Source organism: Mytilus californianus, unplaced genomic scaffold (genome assembly GCF_021869535.1).
Source record: "Mytilus californianus isolate M0D057914Y unplaced genomic scaffold, xbMytCali1.0.p SCAF_19, whole genome shotgun sequence".
In the NCBI taxonomy this organism is placed as follows: Eukaryota; Metazoa; Mollusca; class Bivalvia; order Mytilida; family Mytilidae; genus Mytilus; species Mytilus californianus.
Window position 1 is genome coordinate 611,564 of NW_026262667.1, and position 25,080 is coordinate 636,643.

The 25,080-nt window shown below is 31.2% G+C and overlaps 1 protein-coding gene across 1 annotated transcript in view; it reads right to left on the reverse strand.

Annotated features, from left to right (window-relative positions):
• Positions 1-384: 384 nt before the first annotated feature.
• LOC127727024 (protein FAM135A-like) overlaps positions 385-25,080 on the reverse strand; it is a 57,516-nt gene continuing 32,820 nt past the window's right edge. Inside the window, exons 12-21 of the mRNA XM_052234412.1 lie at positions 24,224-24,384; positions 18,404-19,763; positions 16,517-16,576; positions 15,919-16,025; positions 15,465-15,556; positions 14,167-14,261; positions 13,354-13,505; positions 12,400-12,510; positions 11,045-11,161; positions 385-9,595 (exon numbers count right to left, since the gene is read on the reverse strand). Of these exons, the coding sequence (XP_052090372.1) occupies positions 9,390-9,595; positions 11,045-11,161; positions 12,400-12,510; positions 13,354-13,505; positions 14,167-14,261; positions 15,465-15,556; positions 15,919-16,025; positions 16,517-16,576; positions 18,404-19,763; positions 24,224-24,384 (2,461 nt within the window). The 3' untranslated portion in view covers positions 385-9,389. The remainder of the gene's footprint in view (positions 9,596-11,044; positions 11,162-12,399; positions 12,511-13,353; positions 13,506-14,166; positions 14,262-15,464; positions 15,557-15,918; positions 16,026-16,516; positions 16,577-18,403; positions 19,764-24,223; positions 24,385-25,080) is intronic.

The following is a 25,080-nucleotide window of genomic DNA, read 5'->3' on the forward strand; positions in this document are numbered from 1 at the left end:
GCTAAGTAAAATTCACCAAAGTGTACAGTAATATCAATAACTGTGGATTTACTGTGGATTCAGTATTATTCATGGGATACCAATTTTTGTTGATTTCATGGGTTCAAGAAGTACAAATGTTTTATAGGCTTGTATTCAGACTTTTGTAAAACCATGAAATCAAATATTCATAAGGACTTCCGTTAATTATGAAAATTGGAAGCCATGAAAATAAATGAATCCACAGTATATAACATTGATTAATTCATAATTTCATGTTTTTGTAGGTACACTTGAACTTGAAAATTTGTAAGTATATTCTCTTTCACTTCAGTTTTTACCAAAATGCCCACTTGTAGTTTGTAGAATTGAAATAAAGAGGAAAGACAAAAATAAGACAAGCAATTCCGTATTTCATACTGTATTTTATTTACATAGATCTACAAAATCTAAAATTTGAAGAGAAATAACTATACATTTATATATACAGAAACCTAACAACCTAACAAATCCCTTCCAATATAAGATATCGATAAATAGTAACAATAATTGTAAGTACAATTTCTCCCTCGTTTTACTTACTTATTTAACATTCACCATTGGTATAAATAAAATTAAGAAAAGTTCTAAACCGGTACATGTATAGTATAAGTCATATTTTAGTGGTAGACAAATGACACTAAAATAGTTTATTAGCACTTTTTTAATATCAAAGAGAAATCAATTACAGATGAAAGGAATTCTGCAATAGTCAATATACATGTAGGACATATTCAATTTCCACATTTGTATACTCCTATATTTAAACAAAGTAGAAACAATAGACAGAAAATTCCTTTAACACAGTTACGTGAATACTTAATTTATGTCAGAACGAACAGATCTTTGTGTACTTTGGTAAAATTTTTAAAAATCTGAGCTGTTGCATATTCCCTCCTATAATTTCAGGAGACAAGAACAACTGCTGATAAGTAAAATCTATCATTATAAATTTCTTCTAGTATCATTATGATATTTTAGGAGATTCAGATTTTTACAAGACAATGTTTTTTAAATATTTAACATAAAATTTTGACCCAAATATAGGTGCTAGTGCTACTGTTTCTTCATAATAATTTATGAATAATAATTTATATGAATGCCCCAACTCAAGCTTTGCAATTTTTCAAGTAAAAAAGGAGCATACCTCTAGAACAGTAAATGACTCACTGCCCAAATTTAAACTCTGTCTGTGTGTTGTGGTACTTAGTATTGTGTATGTGTTTCAGAAAAATTTGGATGAGGCAAACTTAAGTTAGAGTGCTGAAATGAAAAAAAATTGCAATTTTCCAAGTTATAAAAGGGGCTCAACTCTAGAACAGTAAGCGACTTATTGCCTAATTCCGAAATTCTGTGTGGGTTTTCATTGATTCTTAGCATTGTATATGAGTTTCATAAAATTTGGAAGAGTAAAACTTGAGTGTGGAAACGAAAAAATTTGCAATTTTCCTAGTTATAAAGGGGCATAACTCTAGAACTGTAAGTGACTTACTGCCCATATCTAAACACTGGTTTTTAGCATTGTGTATGCATTTCATAAAATTTTGATGAGAAAGAGTGAAAATGGGACGGACAGGTGGACGCTCAAGGGTAACACTTTATGCCCCCATTGCTTACGGCCGGGGTATAAAAAAGGAACAAACACTAAATGGCAAACTATTCAGTTTGTCCTCAAATATGAAGTTTATTTCAAACCTGGATTTACAGGAGGAAAACATTTGTATTATTTTTATATTATGCTAACACAAATTATGTAAAAGAATCAGATCCCCATTCTTTTATACTAGCCCATTACAAGAAATCAATACACAAGGCCAAACATTTCTCTGAATTTTTTCATTAATGAATTTACAGGAAAAAGTAACTTTAAATAAAATAAGAATGCATGTGTTGACGTGCTAAGCATACCCTAAATGTAATTCAAAGTATAGGAAAACAGGAAGAAGGTGTCTGACAGTTCTGAAAAGTGAACATACATTAAAACTCATCAGTGTTAATCTGATGACCAAATATTAAGTCATTCTGTTCAATACTTTCTGAGAGAAATGCGACAAAATATTTTTGTTGGACAAATGAACAGACAAGGTGATTGCAATAGAGTTTTTTAGAGTGGGGTATGATATTGGGGTAGATTGTATTTTTTAGAGTGGGGTATGTCTATGATATTGGGGTAGATTGTATTTACTGGAGATACGCCTTGCTAAACCCACTGTACCATCAACGTCTTCAATTATGCCAATGTATACATATATATATCCTGTTCTAATAAAAAAATACCTTTTGTATTTTCCTAATCCAAAATAATGTCTTGATTACTTTCTACTATTTACTGGTGTACAACAAAAATATATATTATGACCGAAACCTACATTGCATCTTTTCTGAAATTGCTTTTAAATGTATAAATATTATTTTCTTATTGCACAAAATAATACACAATACCATTCTGATATTGTAGTATAATATGTATCTATATACCTATCTACTCTCCTAACATAATATTTCTATATATACATTAACACAGAATTATCCATAAACAGTGGAAACACTTTCAAATATTGTCTGCAGCTGGACAATGGCATCCCACTGTGTAAAAAAAATAGTTGCAGTTGCATTAAAAACATACAAAACAAATATTTCCCGTAATACTTTCATTTTATTTTTTTGTACTTAATTTTTTTACCTTGTTACATTTCAATTTCAATAGCTTTTTATTCTTTGAATAGTTTATATGACATTGCTGGATCCAGTATATCAATTTAAGCATATCTGGCAAACCAAATCATAAGCCTGGGATCTTTCAGGAGTTCTTACTAAAGCTTATGATTTCACTTTCCAGATTTAAACTAATTAATGTATTTATTGGGTTCTTGGTTTGATATTTCAACATTCTGTCCAAACAATTAGTTTGGATTTAGAGTATCTTTGGTAACTGGTTTAAAGATAGGGTTTACCATCATTTTCTGTTGATAACTGGAATGTCAAGAAAAAACAATCACTTTTGAAGACTTGGCAGCAGTCCTTTTGTGCCTCTTGCTACTTTTGAGATATATTGTATGCCCAAAATTTTATTTTCTCAAAGTTATACAATTGAACCAAATTACCTGTATGAATATTTGCCAATTAACTTGTGTTTACCAGTTACCATGGTTACCCTAATAAATCATCATACCTTATCATACTAATGTTTTCAGAAAACATAATTTTCATTTTTTTTTTATGATTCAAAGATTCATGATTATTTACACGTCGATTCAGTTAAGTAACACAGACTAATTCACATAAAGACTTATCAAACTAAATCTATCACAGTTCTTGAAAGACTACTGTCAAAATATACATTATGTACAATGCTTAACTAGATAATCTAACATACTTTTATACAAGAGATAACCAAATGACTATAAATGTAAAATATTTTTGGTCAAATGAAGCAAAAAGAAAATAGAAAAAAAAAGGTTATAACCAATAATTACCATATTGTAACAAACAACCACTTGTGAATATCAATTAAGCAATGGAAGCCTTCTATGTATTCATTTATATTCAAAATATACAAATTTGTATGGAGATCTTCTGGCACATACATTTCTCAGTCATATGATTGCTTTTTTTTTTTGAAGATTTTCGATGTACAACACCACTATGCCACTGTTTAGATACTATTGTTTCGGACATTTATAACCAATCACAAATGTCTCATGTATTTTCTTTTTAATATTTTCGTGAGATTCAGAAAATGGTGAATTAGTTGACATGAATAAATGTGTATCCACAGCCCTTTCAAAAAATAAAGTACATAGATTATAAAGAGCATACATAATGAAAAATTTATAATCTTAAAAATATAAATTGAGAAGATAAAATTTGATATGTACAGTATCCATACATGAAAGTATAATACCTAATTAAAGACAGACTACAAACTCTGATGTCTTATTCTATTACATATAACTATATATGTATAATCATATAACCAAATGTTACCAAATGTCAGAGGTATTTTAACAGATTTAAAAAATGACAAAAGTGATAAGCAACCTTTTCTTTGGAACTAACACTACAGATAAAATGATTTCATACCATGGAACATACTGTGATTACAACATCAAATAAACCATCAATCAAAAATAAGGTTTATAAACACAACTAAGTTTTAGAGCTATATAGTAAACCTGTCTGTATGTTAATGCCCATAATTTGTTTTAATCCTGAACAAATCATAACTATATTTTATTTAAAGACAACCAGACATACTCATAATAAGTCATCATAAAATTTAAATTGACTAAAACAATATTAGTAATTTTATCTGATGTATTGTTACACAAATAAAAGTAAAACAAAAACAAAAACAACAATCTCTAAAGAAATAATAAGATCTGAAGGGTTATCATAATTGGACATGTATCAAATCATAAGATCTAATTTATTACATTGACAGTAGTGTAAAATTTATCTGATTCAATATAAATTTGTTTTAGTTATTGCATACAATGTGTTTTTTCTGATGTAGTATGACTGTATTTTACATAAATACATGATTGATTGATTGGTGTTTAAGGTCACTATTGTGCTTTTTTCTGATGTAGTATGACTGTATTTTACATAAATACATGATTGATTGATTGGTGTTTAAGGTCACTATTGTGCTTTTTTCTGATGTAGTATGACTGTATTTTACATAAATACATGATTGATTGATTGGTGTTTAAGGTCACTATTGTGCTTTTTTCTGATGTAGTATGACTGTATTTTACATAAATACATGATTGATTGATTGGTGTTTAACGTCACTATTGTGCTATTTCGTGGTGGTCAATAATATGGATGAAGCCAGAGTGCCCGGAGAGAACCATACATTAATACAAAAATATCATAAGATTCATGTTTCTCTGTTCTTATCAAACAAAGATTAACTTCAGTTTCTTTTGTAACTTGTATCTATAAAATGTACAAGTTTTCTATAGTTTATATTGTCTATTGAATATCTTTAAATCTATAAAGACCTTTAAACATGATGAGACACCAAAATTACTCCTTTCAGAAAATTATTAAATATTTTGTAAGAAAATATATAGCTTTTTACCATACAATCATAAATCAACTTAACAAAGAATTATGAACTATGCTTCATACAGAAGTCATAACCATATAATATTCAATTTTAAATCATAATATGTAAGCTATGATTATAACAGCATAATGCATCACTAAAATGTTATTCTCTATCATATGGCCTCCAGGCTATCTCGTGTTTAATTAGGAATTTGTGTCAACAAAGTAGCCACGTGCCTTTCTATTTAGAGAGCAAATTTAAATAAAAACATCCAGGTGACAACCCCAGGGAGTATATAACCCAGAGTGCACTACTGCCACATGCTCTTTGTTCAAAAGACAATGTGTACGTTGAATTTTATAGTTTATTGTCAATTTCACTATGGATGAAAATTCTTGCAACTAAAGCAAAATTAGCTTAAAGAGCGACATAAAACCAAATTACGGGAAAATGGGTAGCATGCCTTGCGGAGAAAACTGCTACCTTTGCAAACAGCATGGTAAGAACAGAAACGGTGAAAAGTCATGCTAACAACTATCAATTAAAGATTAGAGACAATATAGCATGTTACTCCAAACAATGTAGTATACATGATTGAATGAAGAATATGCCAATTACAATATGTAGGGCAAACAGGAAACACACGGAAAGAAAGATTTAGGGGACATTTTCAAGATATCAACACAGGAAACAAATATAAACCAGTATCAATACACTTCATGTCACCTCTTCACAATAGACACGACGTAACAATAACAGGCATCATTAAGACAGCAACCGATGTAAACATACGCCTACGAACAGAAGAAGCCTGTATAAATAAACTATCTACAGCAGAACCCTGGGGACTAAACAAAAGACACTGAAATGGCTAAAACGAAAACCACGCCAAGGAAAAAGAACAATGTCACTACAAACGGGATTAATTGCACTAAATGCAACAAGAAACTAGCCAACATTGTAACTCTAAAAAGGCACAACCGTAATTATCATGAAGACACGGCCAAAACTTTCACATGCTACTTGTGTGATGCTAATTTCACCAGGAAATACAATATTAAGAAACATATTCGCAGAAAACATGAAGGAACCGATGAAGAAAATTTTACTCAAACATCAGGAACCCCGAAAGAGATAGCCACCCAAATTGAAAAATGGGTGCCACCCTTTGAAGCACGGAAATGGGATTTTAACAAAGAAACCAACCTTCAGAGTCATTCCAGGAAAACCTACCGTAACATACCCAGAAAAGCAAACCACTAGAACAATCATTTTAGAACATGATCTTTACTTATCTGACTCAAAGAGTACCATTAAGTCTCAAAATCAAGGCCCAACAAATTGATTGGAATAAATATAGAATCAACAGGTATGGATATTTAACAGAAAAGAACAACCTCAACAGGGATACATACCATCACTATGAAAGCTGGGATCAATACACCATGAATAACTACAGCTATCTACAGAAGACTACCAATATGAACAATACTTCAATAATAGACTAAACAAAGGAAGAAAGTATCATTGACTTAAGCAACAGTAATACCACCATGTGCTTATATTATTACATAGAACTCTATAATAATCTATTTATAACTATAACACTTTCGTTTTCAATTTTATTTTTAATCATTCTATTTTTACATGTATACATTACTAATACCTACCATTTTTAACTGTTACGTCACTTTAGATGTACCACTTTAGGGTACTTCATACACATTAATTCTTATATAAATTGTCCTGATGACGCCTGCCTGGCAGGCGAAACATGTAGACCATAGTAAATAAAATTGCTGACCATTTGAAGTGTTGTTGTCAATTTTGATTATTATTCAAGTGTTGCATTCATTTGCATGATTTGACAACCCCGCATACCAAGGTATCCACTTCAGGGACTCTACCGAAACAAATTCACAGGTGTTGCTTCACCAGACGAAGTTCAAGCAAAATTAGTTCAGTGGAATCTAATGATATAGATCTGACAGTGCTCAATGATACAGACCAGCAGGAAGAAAGTTTCTGTCTTTGAGCCCGTTGAAAGTGCCAGTGTTTCTGGTTTAGTAGAGCCCAATACTGTGACAAAAAAAAGGGTCAAAAGATTGCACGACATGCTCATGATGTTACAAAATAGATGGAAATTGTCGCAAAGGGACCGGGAAAAGGTCCTGGAAAAAATACCAAGGGAAACGCACCGTTAAAAAGGAAAAAAAGTAAGTGCTCCTCTTAAAATTAAATCTATTAATTTTTTAATCATTCAGTAATGTCCAAATGCTTGTGCAAGTCAAATTCTATCCATTAGCCAATCTGCAAGTAGGCAGGAAATTGAAAGTATGCAAGGTCAAGATGACAAAGAGCATCTCAAGTCTAGTGAGGGATATGCATGTGGTATGAATAATGTCTTTTCTAGTGCTGATCCCAATGAAAATCAGATAAGTAAAACCGATTCAGCCGGAATTGAACTACCAAAGATTTTGAGGAGTAGACAAAATTTTCAGACCCTGAAATGGAAAGTTTGGCAGAGTTTGTAAACAATGCATGTATCTGGAATCACAAACATTAGTAAATTTCTTTAGGATAAGCAGATCCCAAGTAACTGTAAGTCCTTAGTTCCTGCAACTATTAACACTAAAATATGGAATTGTCTTTATAGGAACATACAGCCAAAGAGACTGCAGTTTACAGGAAACTCAGAAAATCTTGGGGTTGTTAAGTATTGTGCCAATGATTCAGATAGCTGAAATTCTTAGGGGTAATCAGATAGACCTTTCAAAGTTTAAAAGAAGCTCATAACGCAAAGCATTGAACTGGCTAGTAATGCCTTCTTTGAGATTAATATATAGAGGAGATATTTCATTAGACCCTACATATCGAAAAAATTCCAAAAGCCGTGTTCAGTCTTGAATCTGATAGAGGAACACTTGTTCCCAAATGATGTTGGGGAAAGGATAAAAGAGATAGCCAGTGTTCATTTTCTAATGATGTTTTATGAACCATTGATTGATAATTTTTATTTGCAGTGAACAGAGTAACATTGATGCGAGGATTCCGTTGGATGGAATACAGTGAACGGAGTAACATTGACGCGAGGATTCCGTTGGATGGAATACAGAGACTATTGACTGTTTTGATATAACAGAATACATTTATTGTTTTCTTTGTGGGATATTATAATTTTTTAATTTTGGATTACCTTAATGAAAGGTTATTGATGGTATTATGTTTTATTCAAGTCCTTTTTTATATGATTTTTTGGGCTTTATTAATTCCCAATTAAACAAGGGATGGCTTGGAGGCTATATGATAGAGAATACAAACCTCATCCAAGCATCCAGGTGATGTGATGGATGAGGATTATTCTCTGAATAAGCCTTAAAGCTTCAAGGATTTAATTTCCCTCTAAGTAATGTGGACAATGCCTTATGCAACAAATCTTTACTTTAAATAGACATATGTTGGGAGCACGTTCTGGGTTATATACTACTCAGGGTTGTCATCCGATGCTTTTTTATAAATAAGATCTTCAAATAGAACGGCATGTGGCTACTTTGTTGAAACAAATTCCCAATTAAACCCTTGAAGCCTTATGGCTAATTCAGAGAAAAATACTTATCCATTAAATCCACTAGATGCTTAAATGAGGTTTGTATCATCATTGTTTCCCTTTCTATTTGTTAACCATTTTGACCTGTCAAATATTTTAACAGCTAGCATATGAGACACCCAAACTAAATTATAAATGGTTTATGTTTGATTAAGGTCCAGTTGCAAATATTTTATGCATATTCAGGACAACCCGAATTAAATAGTAAGTTTTTTTTAAAGAAAGAATCAACAGCCTATATATCTGAATATAAAGACATGGTCCTCATAAGAATACAATTAAGACTTTCTAAAATTGTTTGAGAATTATAAGAGAAACATAATAGTCATCTTTCCAAAATATCTTTGTTGCAAAAAATCACAGTTCTCAAATTTAAAGAGAACATTTTCCTTGAACACATTTAATCACTAACTTTTTGACAGACATTTGATACTAACACAATATCATAATACCACAACAATATTTGCTCTTTAAAAAAAAAGAGTACAACCAGTGAAAATGACAAAGTGTATCTGTGAGATCTTTAGGAAACTGACCACATTTACACAAGTTTTATTTCCGGACTATTACAAATGTTTTAGTGTACAACAGATATACTTCAAAAGTATAAGATGTGACCTACATATTGTACTTAAGATTAGTACAGTTTTTATACTTATATGCTTGAGATATCCAGATTGTACCTCCAACGTGCATACAAACTAGCTATCGAAAGTACTGCAAACCAACTGTAATCATAAACTTTTCTATAAACAATTCTGAATCCAGCACTGCTATATGTGCTGCTCTGCCTATAATTGTGTTTGCTGTGCTGGTCAAAGCATGAAAGACATCATATCGTACCAGTTTACAGTTTATGTTATTAACAACTGGAGTCAGTATATTAGCAACCATCTCACTGTATATAGCACCTGTCAAATAGAAATTAGCATCTTTGAACTGTGGTGTCAAATCACAGAAAAAAAAAAGCATTTGTAACAACCTAATGGTTTTTGTCTTTACAGAACTAATAGATCTTTAATATGATATTCCCTCTTCATATAATGTAAAAAGTAAATAAATGAAGAATGTGTCCATGGGACACAGATGATGCCGCTGCTTGCATATAATGTTATAACTTGAGAACAGTAATGCCACCCAGATTTGAACTTGATCTGTATTTTGTGGTAATAAGCATTGTGTATAAGTTTCATAACATTTGGTTGAGGCAAACTAAAGTTAGAGAACAGAAACCAATTTTGGGACGTACGTACAGACAAGGGTAACACTTAATGCCACCTCTAGTGATGGCGGGGACATAACAAACAAACGAAAACTAACACAAATTAGAAGAAATAAGTGTAAGTATAACAGAACAGGGTTGTAATCTTGACTTGAAATCAACAAACACACATCATACGATCTTGTGATGTCTTCAATTCTATCACACATGGAAACTAGAAAACTGTGAGTAGATTTCGTTTTATTTAACTGGCTCTTGGCTCTTTGTATCTAATTTGCTAAGTCTTTGTATTATATTGTAAACCCCAAAAATCTTTTTGATAAAAATTAAGTAGAAGGTGCACAATTCCATTAGTTACTTAATTCTGTGTGTTTACGAATAGCTGCAGATACAAAATGCCTACTAAGAAAGTTTCACTGAAATCCATCACTGGTTTAAGAGGAGGTATGGTATATTCAAATAATAGCATTGCATTGTATAATTCATTCTGTAGATTAATTTAGAGATAACTGTATTGTATTTGAAGCTTTGCAGACGTCCATCGGTAGTTTTACTGTCACAAATTTAGTTTACCTGGCGACACATAGCGGAGACAGGTAAACGGGTATTTGCGACAGTAAAAATACCGATGGACGTCCGCAAAGCTTCAAATACAATACAATACAGTTATCTCTATTCTAATGCAAAATAAACAAATCATTCAATTTTAGTCATTATTTCTGTGTAAAATTTTCATTAAACGAAAATTCCGCGAAATGATGTTATCTTCTTTGGCGCCTAAACTAGGTGACGTCATAGGTGTGCTTCCGGCATCAAACTTAAACACCGGGCGTTTACTGGGTTCTTGTCCGCTTCAAAATGTAATAAAATTTGATGAAAAGAAGATTTGTAGGTCCAAATGTGAGTTTTTGTGCTTATTATTGGAGAAATTACATGTCAATATATTCCGGAATTCAAAATGTCGGCTTCCTTAGTTACAGACAGGGAGATTGAGAATTTTACGCTTGTCGTCATCCAATCAGAGCCATTGATACAAACTAATTGCATTAGAATTATCATTTGTAAAACTACCCTTTTAGACTTTGTGCTTTTATTGCTAGTATTGTTATGAACATAAATTTTGCAGCTAGGCACTTACCCATTCCAGAACTCTCTCTTTGTGCAGCTTTACACATTTCTATTCTGGAGGAATGGTATGGAACATATCTATCTTGTGATGATCCCACCAGTAACACATGTCGAAACAATTCCAAACCTGAAATCATAATGTCAAAACAAATCTCTTAATATTTGGTTTTCAACTGCATTTCACCAAAAAGACCTTTACACATACTTAAGAGAAAGAATCATGATAGAATGGCTTTAGTAATTCTATTTTAAGCACAAAACATTGAAGAGAAACCACATAGTCATTTCTTTGTGTAATAACCTATTAGTGGGTTTTAACAACTCTGTATAAATTAATTAAATTAAGTGAACCAACGCCTGGTAAATCTTCTGTCAGTAGATTCCATAAAGTGGATACCTCAGGTATGCAGGGTCGTTACGATAAAAACATAAAATGTAGAAGGTCCTATAACAACACCACTTTAAGGAATGCTCCAGTAATTTATTGAGACCGAAACATGTCGATCTCAAATAAATTACTGGAGCATTCCTTAAAGTGTTGTTGTTATAGGACCTTCTACAACTCTGTATAAAGATAATTGTAAAATATCAATTTGGAATGCAGATCTACATTTCACATCTATATCAATAGAAAGATTTGATTTTGATTTTGGAGATTACCTTTGGACATGTCTAACATCTATCAGTTTTCAGGACACATAAAAAATTGCTGTACCTTTTTTTAAAATTCAAATATCACTATTTTTCTGCATCAAAATGTGTACATTTCAAAATTTAGATGTATAATTACCCAGTAATATTCAAACTCTATTTACTGAGATAAACACTTTTTTTTATGATGAATTCCTTTTATTAGCACTGACAATAATTTATCATACATATTATGCATATTAGAACATATGTATAGCAAGAGATAGAGTATGACCATACATATTTTAGATATTTAATTAGAACTTAATAAAATTACCTTCATTGAAAAACAGCTATATAACTAAACCAATGCAGAAAGACCAAACAAGATTACAGGACAAAGACTGCTTTTTTTTCTAAAGCAAATACATATATCATATTATACTTGTTGTGGTTATGGCAGTAAAGGAATCAAGTTAAGGGTTCCAATCAATATTGTAAAAAAAGTTACAGCTATAAATTGGAACCAAATTTTTTATGCTTACCTGGTTTCTGACTTAGTTTGTACAGAAAAGATTGTCTGGGATCAACATTGTCCTTCAGTGATAACTGTAACAGGGAACCAGATTTATATGCTTACCTGGTTTCTGACTTAGTTTGTACAGAAAAGATTGTCTGGGATCAACATTGTCCTTCAGTGATAAATGTAACAGGGAACCAAATTTCTATGCTTACCTGGTTTCTGACTTAGTTTGTACAGAAAAGATTGTCTGGGATCAACATTGTCCTTCAGTGATAACTGTAACAGGGAACCAGATTTTTTCCACTTCTGCATAAACCACATTCCTATAAAGTTTTTAAAGCAAATTAATTAGAAATGAAGTGTAAAATATTGATTTATACTGATCTCTAAAAAAATAAAAATGTTATTTGGTGTTGTCAAAAGGAATTACAGACCAGAAATGATATACTTGTATGTTCTATTTATTTGAGAAAAAAAACCAAGACTTTACGCTCTAAAACGTTTAATCTTCAATTATGTACATGTAATTATCTTACACTCTGATACTAAGGTCATTGTCACAAAAAATGTTGATGTAGAAGAAAAAAGAGATTTTTCAATCATCCATGAGTTCATTGAATAATAAAGGCTTCAGAATATAACTTGTTTCCACCTCTATACTAACCCCCCTCCCCAGAGTCAAAACAATAAATTATCACTTCACTGATCAAAACATATTGATTTACCAGTTATCTCATTTACCTAGATAGATGTCTATCTTTTAGGGTATTAACCAAAGTAGTTCTAAATTGCTGCTGACAAAATCAACTTCCTGTGAAAAATACTTTGTCATGCAATGTGTGCCATATATCAAAAAGCTATGACTTGTAGATGCTGTGAAAAATGTGATGAAAATTGCATATATGTGTATGACATTTTAAAGATGTAAGTTTTTGGCAAACAGGAAGAAGACAAAAAGGAACTGAAAACATGTCCAACAGTATTGCATAACCAGATTTAGTTTGGTGGCATGTCTAAAGATACAATGACTTGTAGCTTCAGAGAATAAAATGACAATATGTATTACAGTCAGAGGTAAAAAAGTCTAACTCTATTTTGGAACAGGGGTAAAATATTAAGTCTGTAAATTTAAGCCTAATCATTGATCTATATAAAACCATACTTACCCATATTAACTAGTCCACTACTGTTGTACAATGTACCTAGATGAGGTCCAGACAGAGATAAGAATGTGTACAACTTTGGCACTAGATGTTTCAGCTTAGATCTAGACACTACAGATCTGATGATGAGATTACCCAGGGAATGACCAATAAAACTGTAAATACAAACACTAAAATGTCATTGTAGAAACTTAATAAAATTGAGACATTTTATCAATATACAGTTATTTACACATCAGACCGCACTGGTTTCCGGAACTTTGGATACACAAAACCAGGTACTTCATATCTGAGAAACAGGCAATATATGTCCTCAATTTTAGAATTCATTCAAACATTTTTGTATTATTAAAATTATCAGTCAAAATGTGTTCTACAAGGATCACCAGTCCTTCACCTTTCACTTGATACCTAAATTACCAAAAAATATTTTTTATAGTCTTATATTTTGTTTTAAAAACATATTCATTTCCAGTATGTTCTTTTTGACCCAGCCTGATTTGGTGGTGTTACATCTTATAAAGTCAATCCTTATTATTTTTGCAAAGAATTCTTATCAAGCCAGTGCTAGGAGCTGTCATAAACTTGCAGTGAGGGGAAAGGTTTTTTTTGCTCTGTGTTGAAGGTTCACTGTGACTTTGAGATGAAGAACAGCAATAAAAGCACTGTTCCTTAGCTTTATGTGTGTTTTTTGCTGTGCATGTACTGATTTTGTGTCATGGATTGATACCCCATATCCTTTGTTTTTTTTTATTATATACAAGTTAACTCGTATATACAGAACAACATACTCATGATCCTACAAAAAGATATTACCTTAGTTTTGTAACATTTAATCCATACATATCGATGTAAGCTATAATTTCATTGGCTAATCTTTCAGTCATTACATCAAAGTCTGCAAATGTGTCCTGAAATGGAATAATTTTTTTTATTAACTTTATATAATTGTTAATATACTAATCCAAACTAACTAGAAATAAATTTGTGTTCTTCTTTAAAATCTGAAGTAATCAGCTGAGGGTAATATTGTCACAAACAAACAATTAAATCTCATGAATTGCTTAAAATAATCTCAGGTTATATACAATCCCTGAATCTCTTTCTCTAATTATCTTTTAATAATATTAAGGCAAACTTTATCTTTATTATCAATGATCAGCAAAAAGATTATGCTTTCTATGTGATGTCATTAGGCACAATCACCTTTTTGGGGATGTCACAATAGCCAGATCAAAAGAAAAAAGAAATTTGAATTCATAATTGAAATTTGACCAATAAAAAACTGAGATCAAGCAAACTACACCTAGATTTAAATAAAATAAACAACTGTTCAGCAGAAATATAAATCAGACCAGAAAGAGAAAAATATAGATTCCACCACCGCATCAAGTCTGTTACGATATTTTTCCACTCGAAACAGGAAAGCCTTGCGTTCTAAATATTAAAATTTAACTGTTGAGAGGGGAGAAATATCGTAATACACGAGATATAGTGGTGGAATCTGCTTCTCTAATGATTTTAAGATGATATCTAAACAGGTCTATCCTTCCTTTTTAAAGATTAGCGTTGTGTTCTTTAAATGTGACGTCATCAGTGCCTTTTTTCCTGACGTCACAATAGGAAATTCAGAAGATATCAAGAAAATTTGACATCTTTATTGAAATTTAGACCAATCGTTTGCTGAGAACTAAGTTTTCTCTAGAGATGAGAAATAATTTTTCTCACACAGATCGAGACATATGAAAATAGCATGAAAATTAGAGAAATGATTTGACAACATGTTAGGACAGTGACTGTCATCAGAATGTCTGTTAACTTCAGACAATCATGCTGCTTTTTTAATTACTATATTGTGTTTCAGTAGTCTAGTGTCCTGATCTTTAACATATTTAAAGATGTATTAGCTGGCGAAATTCATGTCTACGGAATTCACTCAAACACTCAAATTCTGTGGACAGATTTTGGCAGCTAATGCCCCTTAAAGAGAAACATTTATAAACATGATAAACTGAATAAATGAAAGAAACTTGTACTAGTTCAGTATTTTAAACATATCATGACATAACTCAAGATTTTATTGGTTTGAATTTTGTAGCATACGGTATACCAACCTGGTTTCTTTCTGACATAAGAAATTCCAGTTTATACCCTGTTAGTCCCATCTCTATGTATGTTCTCACTAATCTTAAATCAGCACTATTACCTGTCAATACAAAGTTAGGCATTTACAATGCAAAAATAATACTTTAATATTTTGAAACTTATTTAATATTGTGATGAATATCTGTTCAACTGGTGGACATGCAAATCCTTTATCTTTTTGTGTATTAAATAGATATTAGAAGAGAAAAATTGCATATTTTCCTCCAGTTTATGACACAATAAATAGCATGCATAAATATTTGCAGAAAAACTACAATGGCAAATATGAATTGGGAAGCAAATGCTGATGGAAGGGAAATAACTCTAACTTCAATCATTCAAATTGACATGCACTTTTTTTAAAAACTAACAGAACTTCATATTTTAGAATTGATACTATATATGTTCTTATCAAAAACATACCATCTAATCCATGAACACATACAATCAAATGATGACCTTCACTGTCATCAACGCCATCAGGTGGCATCATAAAATATGGGATAGTTGATGCTAGGGTCTGGAATTCACTGAAAAAGATTAACTACAGTTTGTGTTGACATATATATAAAGAAAATGGACTCTGAGTGATACAAAGACTGTACTCATTTAAATTATGAAGGCAGGAATACCAAATCGAACCGTTGGCACAACTGAACGGTAGTGTTACTTACACTGAATACTAAAATTATAAGAGTATGTGAAATTCAATAAAGAAAATATTGATAGAATGTAGACTTCCATTGGCTCACACCAATTTATACTTTCAAGATGTCATTATAATTATTTCTTAGAAACCAGTATATGGAAAAGTATAAAAGAGGAAAAGCATTACAAATATATAAACATTTTTTAGGAATACAAAAAAATCAGGAATTTCAGTTATATCTGGTTCTACTGTCATCTCTATTTCTGGTATGTTGACCTTTCATTTGATAAAACAGTACTGACAAGTATATTTTATACCATATACTGTACATGTAGCAAGGAATAGGAAAATAACATATATGTGTTAACTCACCTATAAAGCTGCCCATCAAATTTCATTTGTTTTTTCAGATTCTCTCTTGCCTCTACAAAGCTGAAATTTTCAAAGAAAAGAATGGGTAAAAAAATGGAATATGGACAATTTTTGTCTCCATGAAATGTTTCTGATTTTTCCAATAGGCTGAATCAATATATTAAATCAGAAGATCAGACAAACAAAATGGTATAAAGAAATTAGCAATTCTCCAGGGGGAACCACAGAAAAATAATTGTTCTAGTTAAATGTTATTTACTTCATGCTACAGTACAGGTTTTGCTCATCATTGAAGGCTGTACAATTACCTGAAATCATGGTTGTTGTTGAAATCTGTTTTCTTTGTTCTTTGATGGGTAGTTTTCTCATTGGCAAGCCAACCACATCTCCTTGTTTTTATAAAGTTGCAATTTGTATGTTACTGTTCACCCCAAAACTAATGTTTATTCCATGTGACAAATCATTTTCAAAATAAATCATACATAGGTACTATGGAAAAACACAAGTAAAATTCATTTATTTATCTCCCTGAAAGTGATAAATGTGTTGTAAACTTGTAAACTTATTTTAGGTAGCAGAACTAAATGTGACATTTTCTCATTGCAAGTTTATTCCTATTATAAACTGTTAAGACAATTTAATATTTAATTTACAATTTTCTTTTTACTGTCACAACAGAATTAGCTCAAAACACATGATACATTATCATCTGTGTTTTTAAAAAGCAACTAACTTGTACAAAGGAAAATTAAAAAAATTGGGAATAAACCACAATAATCTGTGAAAGTGGTGAACATGTCAAAATGAACAACACATACTATGCATAAAGCTTTACAATAACAAAAAATATGATGTGTGTACTTCATGATTTCAAAATAAAAATATCAAGTGGATTGATCTGTATAAACTTTGGGTTATTATTGTCATGCTCTGAATCAGAAATTCTGAAATGGTGATCAGGTGATGAGGTGGTAAAAATGTGATAGGGATACTACCAGTGTTCGAATTTTTAAAGGAACAGAGGAGTCCTTTTGCTTCAGCCAGTACAAAACTTTATATTGTACCCAATTCAGGAAAACTGCAGACCTATTATGGCATTATGGGTTGACCTAAATTTTGAACACTGGATATGACATCACACACAAGTTATCAATTTTAATATTTGATATCAACAAAACAACCCATGAGGTCAGTTGATCTTAAATTTAAACAGCATTATTTCCAATAATACCTATCATGACTATTAATTATAAGGTTTTGTAAAATAGATGCTTAGCACATAGTTCTTCATTAAATGTACCATTCACATATGTTATAGATACTGGTTGCATATGTTACCTTGCCTCAATATTTGCCTTTAATACAAAAAAGAAGAGAAAAGTTATCCTTATGTGTGATGAAGTTTCATGTACTTTCATTAAAAGGCTAAACAAAATTAAAATAGGCATGTATCTAAAATTCTTATTTAAAAATCCCAGTCAACTGAAAAGTGATAACATGTACATACCCGACAAGTCCAACACCAAACCTGATACATATATGTCTATTGTTAATAAACTATTCTAATACATTATACTTGTATGTCATCAATACATATCCATGATAAAGTAGTAGCTTTGATCAGAACCAAATATGGTCTCTATAAAATTTCAATTAAGATTTAATGTTCATTATCACCATTATCAAAATGTATCATATGTAGTAAAAAACATGACTAGTAAAAAGGTTTTTTTTTTTAATTTTTACCGAGTTCTTTACATGGGCCATTTATGGTTGTATATGTATTTGATATATTCAGAATTACTCAATTTAAGTTTGAACATTTTGGAGGGATTTGGGAGTTCACTATCTACTGTCAAACCATCTCTACTGCTGAAGATAACTTACCTTAATGTTGCATGACCAATCTGGGAAACAAGTTTAGGACTTTCATTTTGTATATGTGATAAAAGTTCTGGATAAGATTTCGATGGATGAAAACCTTTGGACTCTGATGATGAATTCTGAATGGATGTTGTTGAACTTTCCAAACTTTTAATAATATTAGAATCACTTGATGCCCTATGATGTGCTATACTAGCTGCTTCTTCTGAAGAACTATCAGGCTTTGTCATGTTTGTATTGTCTGTTGACACCTGTTTAGATTCAGATGAATTTCTTAATCTGAGGTATTCGTCACGTAAGAATTCGGCGACAGTCATTTTTTCTTCCTGTTCATGCTCTGATTCATCTGAATCTTGAGTAATAATGCCACTGTCTTTGGAAAGACTAGGTGTAGACCCATTAGTATGGTCTGATCCTTTGCTTAGTTTATGAACAGTACTATTGACAGGCTTTTTAGTCTCTGTTTGGTCCTCTTTATTATAGTTTTCTAAAATGTCATCATATCCATTAGCCACACATGTTCCATCATCGCTTTGGTCATCATTTTCATCCACATCTGATTTTACATACCAATCCTCTTTCTTTCTTAAGGCCTGTGTAATATCATTAGCTAATTTACTACATGAAGACTGTTCATCAATTTTGGACAAAGAAACATTTTCGTTACAGATTTCTCCTGTAGCACTATTTATATCACAGTTAATATCACGTTCACTGACCTTGTCATCACCTTGTGTTAATTCACTCGTACCACCTACAGATTCACTCTCCCCAAGTGAATCTTCTTTAGACAAAGCTGATTCATCAGCAAAAACTTTTTTCCTAACACACACTTCTGAATCTGAATGAATGTGCTTGTTTTTCATTAATGCTGACTTGACTGACCTACGGTGAGTGTGGGGTGACTCAGAACTCCCCGCATATTCAGGTAAGGATGTAATGCTGGTTCTACTCCAGCTTGACCGAATGAAGAGGGACGGCATGGATGCTGCATTTGATAAGGGAGGATGTTCATTGTCATCTGCAGCTTCACCCCTGTTTGGGGCAGGACTAAATGTTCCCAGAACTATTGACTGTCTGGAAGAGGATCTAGTGTCAGTGGCTGTCACCGTCGTTGTTTGGTCAAGTTTTCTGTATCCAACTAGCATACAATCCTTTACAGGATCCTTGGCAGCAATTGCTTCAGCTTCAGAGCAGGAATAAGAAGATGGACGTTTGAAAGTATCTGGTCGGATATTCTTTATAAATTTCTTTTTCTGTTTACTTGTATTAGAACTGATTGAAGCATTTGAATTAGATCTACCTGCTTTTAGCTTTTCTGTTTTTTCTTTCTGTGATCCCTGAGTTTTGATTCGAAATTTTTCTGAAAAATAAAATGAAATGTAAGCATCCCCCTGAATCATTCAAGTTTATAAGTTCTATACCATACAAAATTAAGGACATGTGGTACATTCCACCAAAGACCAAAGGACAAGGATTTATACTCATTTTCATGCAATTAGAAGTTACACCTCAATTCATATTTAAAAAAAATCTATGTACATGCTAGGAAAAATACTAAAATTTACAACAGTTATTAAGGTTAATTCCAAATCCATCAATAGGATTGATTATTTTACACAGTGTGTCAAACCTGGAATATCATGGTTAAATTTTTACAAGGATTGTCTTCGATATACATTTTTGAAATCCCACAGATTTTAACAGTAAGAATGAAAAACACTTAATAATAAAAAAACAATTTGTTATGTTAACAGTGATTATAGTATTAGTCACAGACAACATAACTATATTAAACAAACCACGATCAACATGTCAATATCAACATAACAACATTCTTGGAAACATGTTGTGTCTGATGTGTTACTAATTACATTTTCATGTACTTCATGTCAGTAACAATTTGGACAAAAATAATTACTGTGAATGATCAATAACTGACACACTGATTCAATACATACTGGATAGTACATCTACACAAATTCCTTTCCCTTAATAAAAACACCCCAATAAAAAAATAACAGCTTACCAACATACTGGATGGTCTTAAACTCTTAGTCCTTCTCAAACTTTTATAAACTGACATTAAACTTCAAAATTTTTATCATCAAGTGTCAAATATTTCATAAATATTTTGGACAAGAACTAATAAACAATAATACCAATAGGTAGATTCTGAAAGGTATGTGGATTAGGATGAAGTACACAAATTTTGACTGCTACCTGAAAATGAGGGTATGTTGTTGGTCCAAAAGAGGCAGCATATTTATACATCTTGCACAGCAAAACAGATGCCCAAAATAGGTTTTAATGATAGTGGATGTGACATCATAACCACATTCAGTCAGTCAAGGGTCTTCAATATTAATAAAACAACCTGGGACATCATAACCACAGTCAGTCAGTCAAGGGTCTTCAATATTTATAAAACAAACTGCATTTTGCAATCAGAGACAGAAATTATCAAAATATGACTTGTTATGAACTTGCATATATTCTGACAGAAAAATGTATATTTGGATTATATGGAACAAGCAATGTCGATCACAATAACATTTGTTGCCATTATGTTCACTTCATTTTGGTCATGATATACATAATAATAAGTTATGACTGTAAAAACATATTAAACATAAGCATTAACTTCACCAGAATACCCATGAGAATAAACAAACAAATAAACACTACAAAATTGTCAAACATCACATGCATGGTGTGAATGATATACCACAAATAAAGCTCTGTGCTCTTTCTACTATTTTTCTACTCTGTGGTGGTGTTGATTCAACTGAAAACAGCCAATCATCATGTTAACAATCATAAATAAATTCTTGGTCTGAAATAAGTAACATAAATTCAATTAACATGGTGTTGGAATTTCTTTCAGGAAATTGATTAAAACTTACAAAACATATCATAAAAATTCATAACTATGGAAAGAAGACAAACATTTTAAGAAAGAGATAAACAAAAATATTATATTTGCCAGAAGGGATTGAATAGAAATTTATTATCAACTTTGTATCTCAACAATAAGTGTTAATCCACTGTTCCAAAATGTTAACTTGAACATTGTAATCACTTAAAAAAATGCATGCAATTAGAAGTTATTATCTGATTCAATTCTAAGCGAAACAAAGTTTATTATTTTTTGTTTGTTATTTAAAACTATCTGTTTTCAATATTCATAGTGTTAACTGCCAGAACAGATGCATGCTACATGTAATTCAGATAGATTTTTCCTGATTTTTTTTAGAAACACTTTGATATATCTATTATTTTTTCCCTTTGATCATTGAACCATGACTGAAGGTACAGAGCAAAATACCATTGATTATCATAAGTGGTTTCCTTTAAACTGACCCAAAATTAAAGTTAAACATGTAAACTATGCAAAAATTTCAAAGTCAATGAATGATGAGGGGGAGGGGCCATAATATATCCATGGAAATGATAATACAACTGCATTGACCTACTACTAGTGTTTCCCCTAAACTGACTTAATCACACATTTTACATTTAAACTAAGCGAAAGTTTCAAAGTCAATCAATGACTAAGGTGGAGATGCCAAGTGAACTCCATGGAAATGAGATGTGACAATGCTAATCAACTGCATGTCAAATATCATTGACCGACCACTAGTAGTTCCTCTTAATCTGACCTAATCACAAACTAATACATTGTTGATGTTTCTGCCACAGACACCTGAAACAGCACACCCAAGTCTTGCTTTTTCAATTTCATCAAGGCGAGACAAAAACACATTCAAGGCCTGTTCAAGTTAAAGCATGACTAGACAAACTCAATGCATGCAACAAAAAGTGTATACCTATGTCATGTCTTGCTTTTTTCTTCTAAATAGTCAGCTGTATTTAGAAATAGAGGTGGATCCAGGGGGTGAGGGGGCCTGGCCCTCCTTAATGCAGAAAAAATGTGTTTTTTAGTACATTTAAGAAAAATTGACAGTCCTGGATCCACCTCTGAGAATGTTTATGAGGTTTTTTGCCAAACTAATAGCTGTTGAAATGAAAATTGCTTTGGTAAGATATATATTCTTATAGATGTAAGTCTAGCTGTTCCTTGAAAACAATCCTATTTCATCAACTATCAATTTTTTAAATAGCTTCTGTAAAAATCTAAATAAAACTGACAACTTGCAAGAAAATTAATCAACACATGAGCTTCTGTCATCAATCCTCATACTGTGTAAAAATTTAAAAGAATCTGCTAAAAAACCTGGTGCAGAATAAATAATTATGTGACCAACTCTATGGTAACTGATTAAGCTTAACTCGTGAGAAATTAAGGTTATCAAAAGTTGCTCCCTTTCTAGATAAATATTTATTTTATTCACCAAAGAATTCTTTCCCCTAAATATCTTGCACCAACATTTGAAATTTCAAAACCCATATGTTGGAAATAAAGTAAATTTTTGAAGGAATAGAAGTTTACCAAACTTTGAGGAAAAAATTTATAAAAATATTTTGAGTGACTATCTACCTTACCATAAATTCAGCCTATTGATATCTATACATCTGTTCAATATAAATTCTCAGTCAAGTTTCAGGATTAAAACATTGGTACTTGTAAGTATGACCAGTTATATATGCGTTTATTACATTCTTGATTGATTGATTGTCGCTTGTTTAACATCCTATTACATTTTTGTAAAAGTTCAATATCACTGTCTTGAAAATATAAAGTATTGAAAACAGTTGTGCATCATCATAAATTGCAATTTTTTTAAAATTCATAAAATTATCTGACTATCCCTATAACCTTAAAAAATTCAAATGACAACCTTAATTTCTTTATATCTTCTTATTTCATGCAATTACATGAATGACTAGCTTTCTATTGATGATTGATGGTCACACATCATTATTTGACCAGTGGTCCTTTACTCACCAATTACATTTACATCACTAACATCGATTGCATTATGCAGATTATGTGTAGACACCGTCAATATTTGAAATAATTCAACCAGAGGTGATACTGGTAGGTCATCTGTGTTATCATAATTATATACAAATTTGTCAAAACATTTATAAATGGTAATCTGAGGTTAATAGATTGCATAAATTATATAGTTCTCATTACCTCCCATATGTTAGTAAAGTACATGTTATTGAAAAATCTTCTAATTTAATCAACTACAATCCTCATGATCTAAGAAACACAAATGATAATACCAGACTATTGTATTTCAATTTAAAACATTCGTATCCCTCTTACACATGCAACATCAAACCATTTATGTGAAATCAGCATAAATGAATATGTCCTACAAAATTCTAATTTTGTTAATGAACATAGATCATACCTACAGTCTTCTGGAAAATGGTATATTTGAACTATGATGATAACTCTTAGAAAATATAAAATGTTTGATTTTTACAAAAAACTACTTACTTTTGTTTTTGTTGACAAATTTTCATTTAAGGCATATGCTTGAATGCATTTTTATTGTCAGTACGATTTTAGACAATAAAATAAAGATGTGAATGAACTATTGATCCCCTTTATTAGTGAATTTGATTGGATCTCAAAAGATGGTAATCCATCAATCTCTCTTTGGAATCTATTTAAAAAAGCAGTTTAACTATATCATGTCCTTGGCAACAGAAATGACAAACTAACAAAATGAGCAGCTTTAAAGTAAAAACTTTTCCCCAACTTCAAAATTAGAAAATCCCCTTTAACATCTTTAACTCCAACATAATATCCATTCAAATTTCTTAACTCTACTTAAATCTACTCTTGGAATAAACACTATTTTCCAAAATGCAGCATAACTCCTTATATAAGTATAAACCTACCATTTGACATAGGAATGTGATCACAATAAACATCTTCAAAGATAATAGGTAGTGTGGTGTAATCTCCATCAATATCACAGATCTCTACTTGTAACGACGGCAGGTTTTGGAAATATCCTGAGCTCCGTACAATGTTACACAACTCAGCATGTCCATGGAAACTGTCAAATAAATAATCTCATAATTATTATCAATAAAGAATTAAACCTCAATCTCAATCATAAAATTTCATTATGTACTCAACTTTCCAACGTGACAGGTCATCTATTCAATCTAACCTCTTTTATTAAAGGTAGCGGCTGATTCAGTGCTATGTACCTGGTAGTTATAACTGTTACAGAATGTCCTTTCTAACAACATGTGTCATTCTATACAGTTTTAATCAAGCTTTAAGAAAAGAACTGTATTCCTTGATTCTATATTTAATAGTTCTCCTTTTCTATTGCAAACACAATTTTTAATCTTTATCTATTAAATTAAAAGAACAATCGTATGAAAAAATAAACTATCCTTTTCAAGTTATTAATCAAATATATTCAAAATCCCAGAAATACCTACATAACCTTTTAGTACATGTCTTTTCTGGTTTTAATGTATTTCCTGGTTTTATTGTGTTTTCTGGTTTTATTGTTTTCTGATTTTGTTGTTTTCTGGTTTTGTTGTGTTTTCTAGTTTTATAGTGTTATCTGGTTTTATTGTGTTTTCTATATTTCTTTTTAGTCATAAATGAAATTTGTCAGAAAGTTCATCTGATATGTTGAGAATATTTACTGTGTATTCATTTATTTAGTGGGTACCAATTTCAGTGGACTGAGGAAAAATTGTATTTTCATGGAAATTTGATATCATGGTTTTGC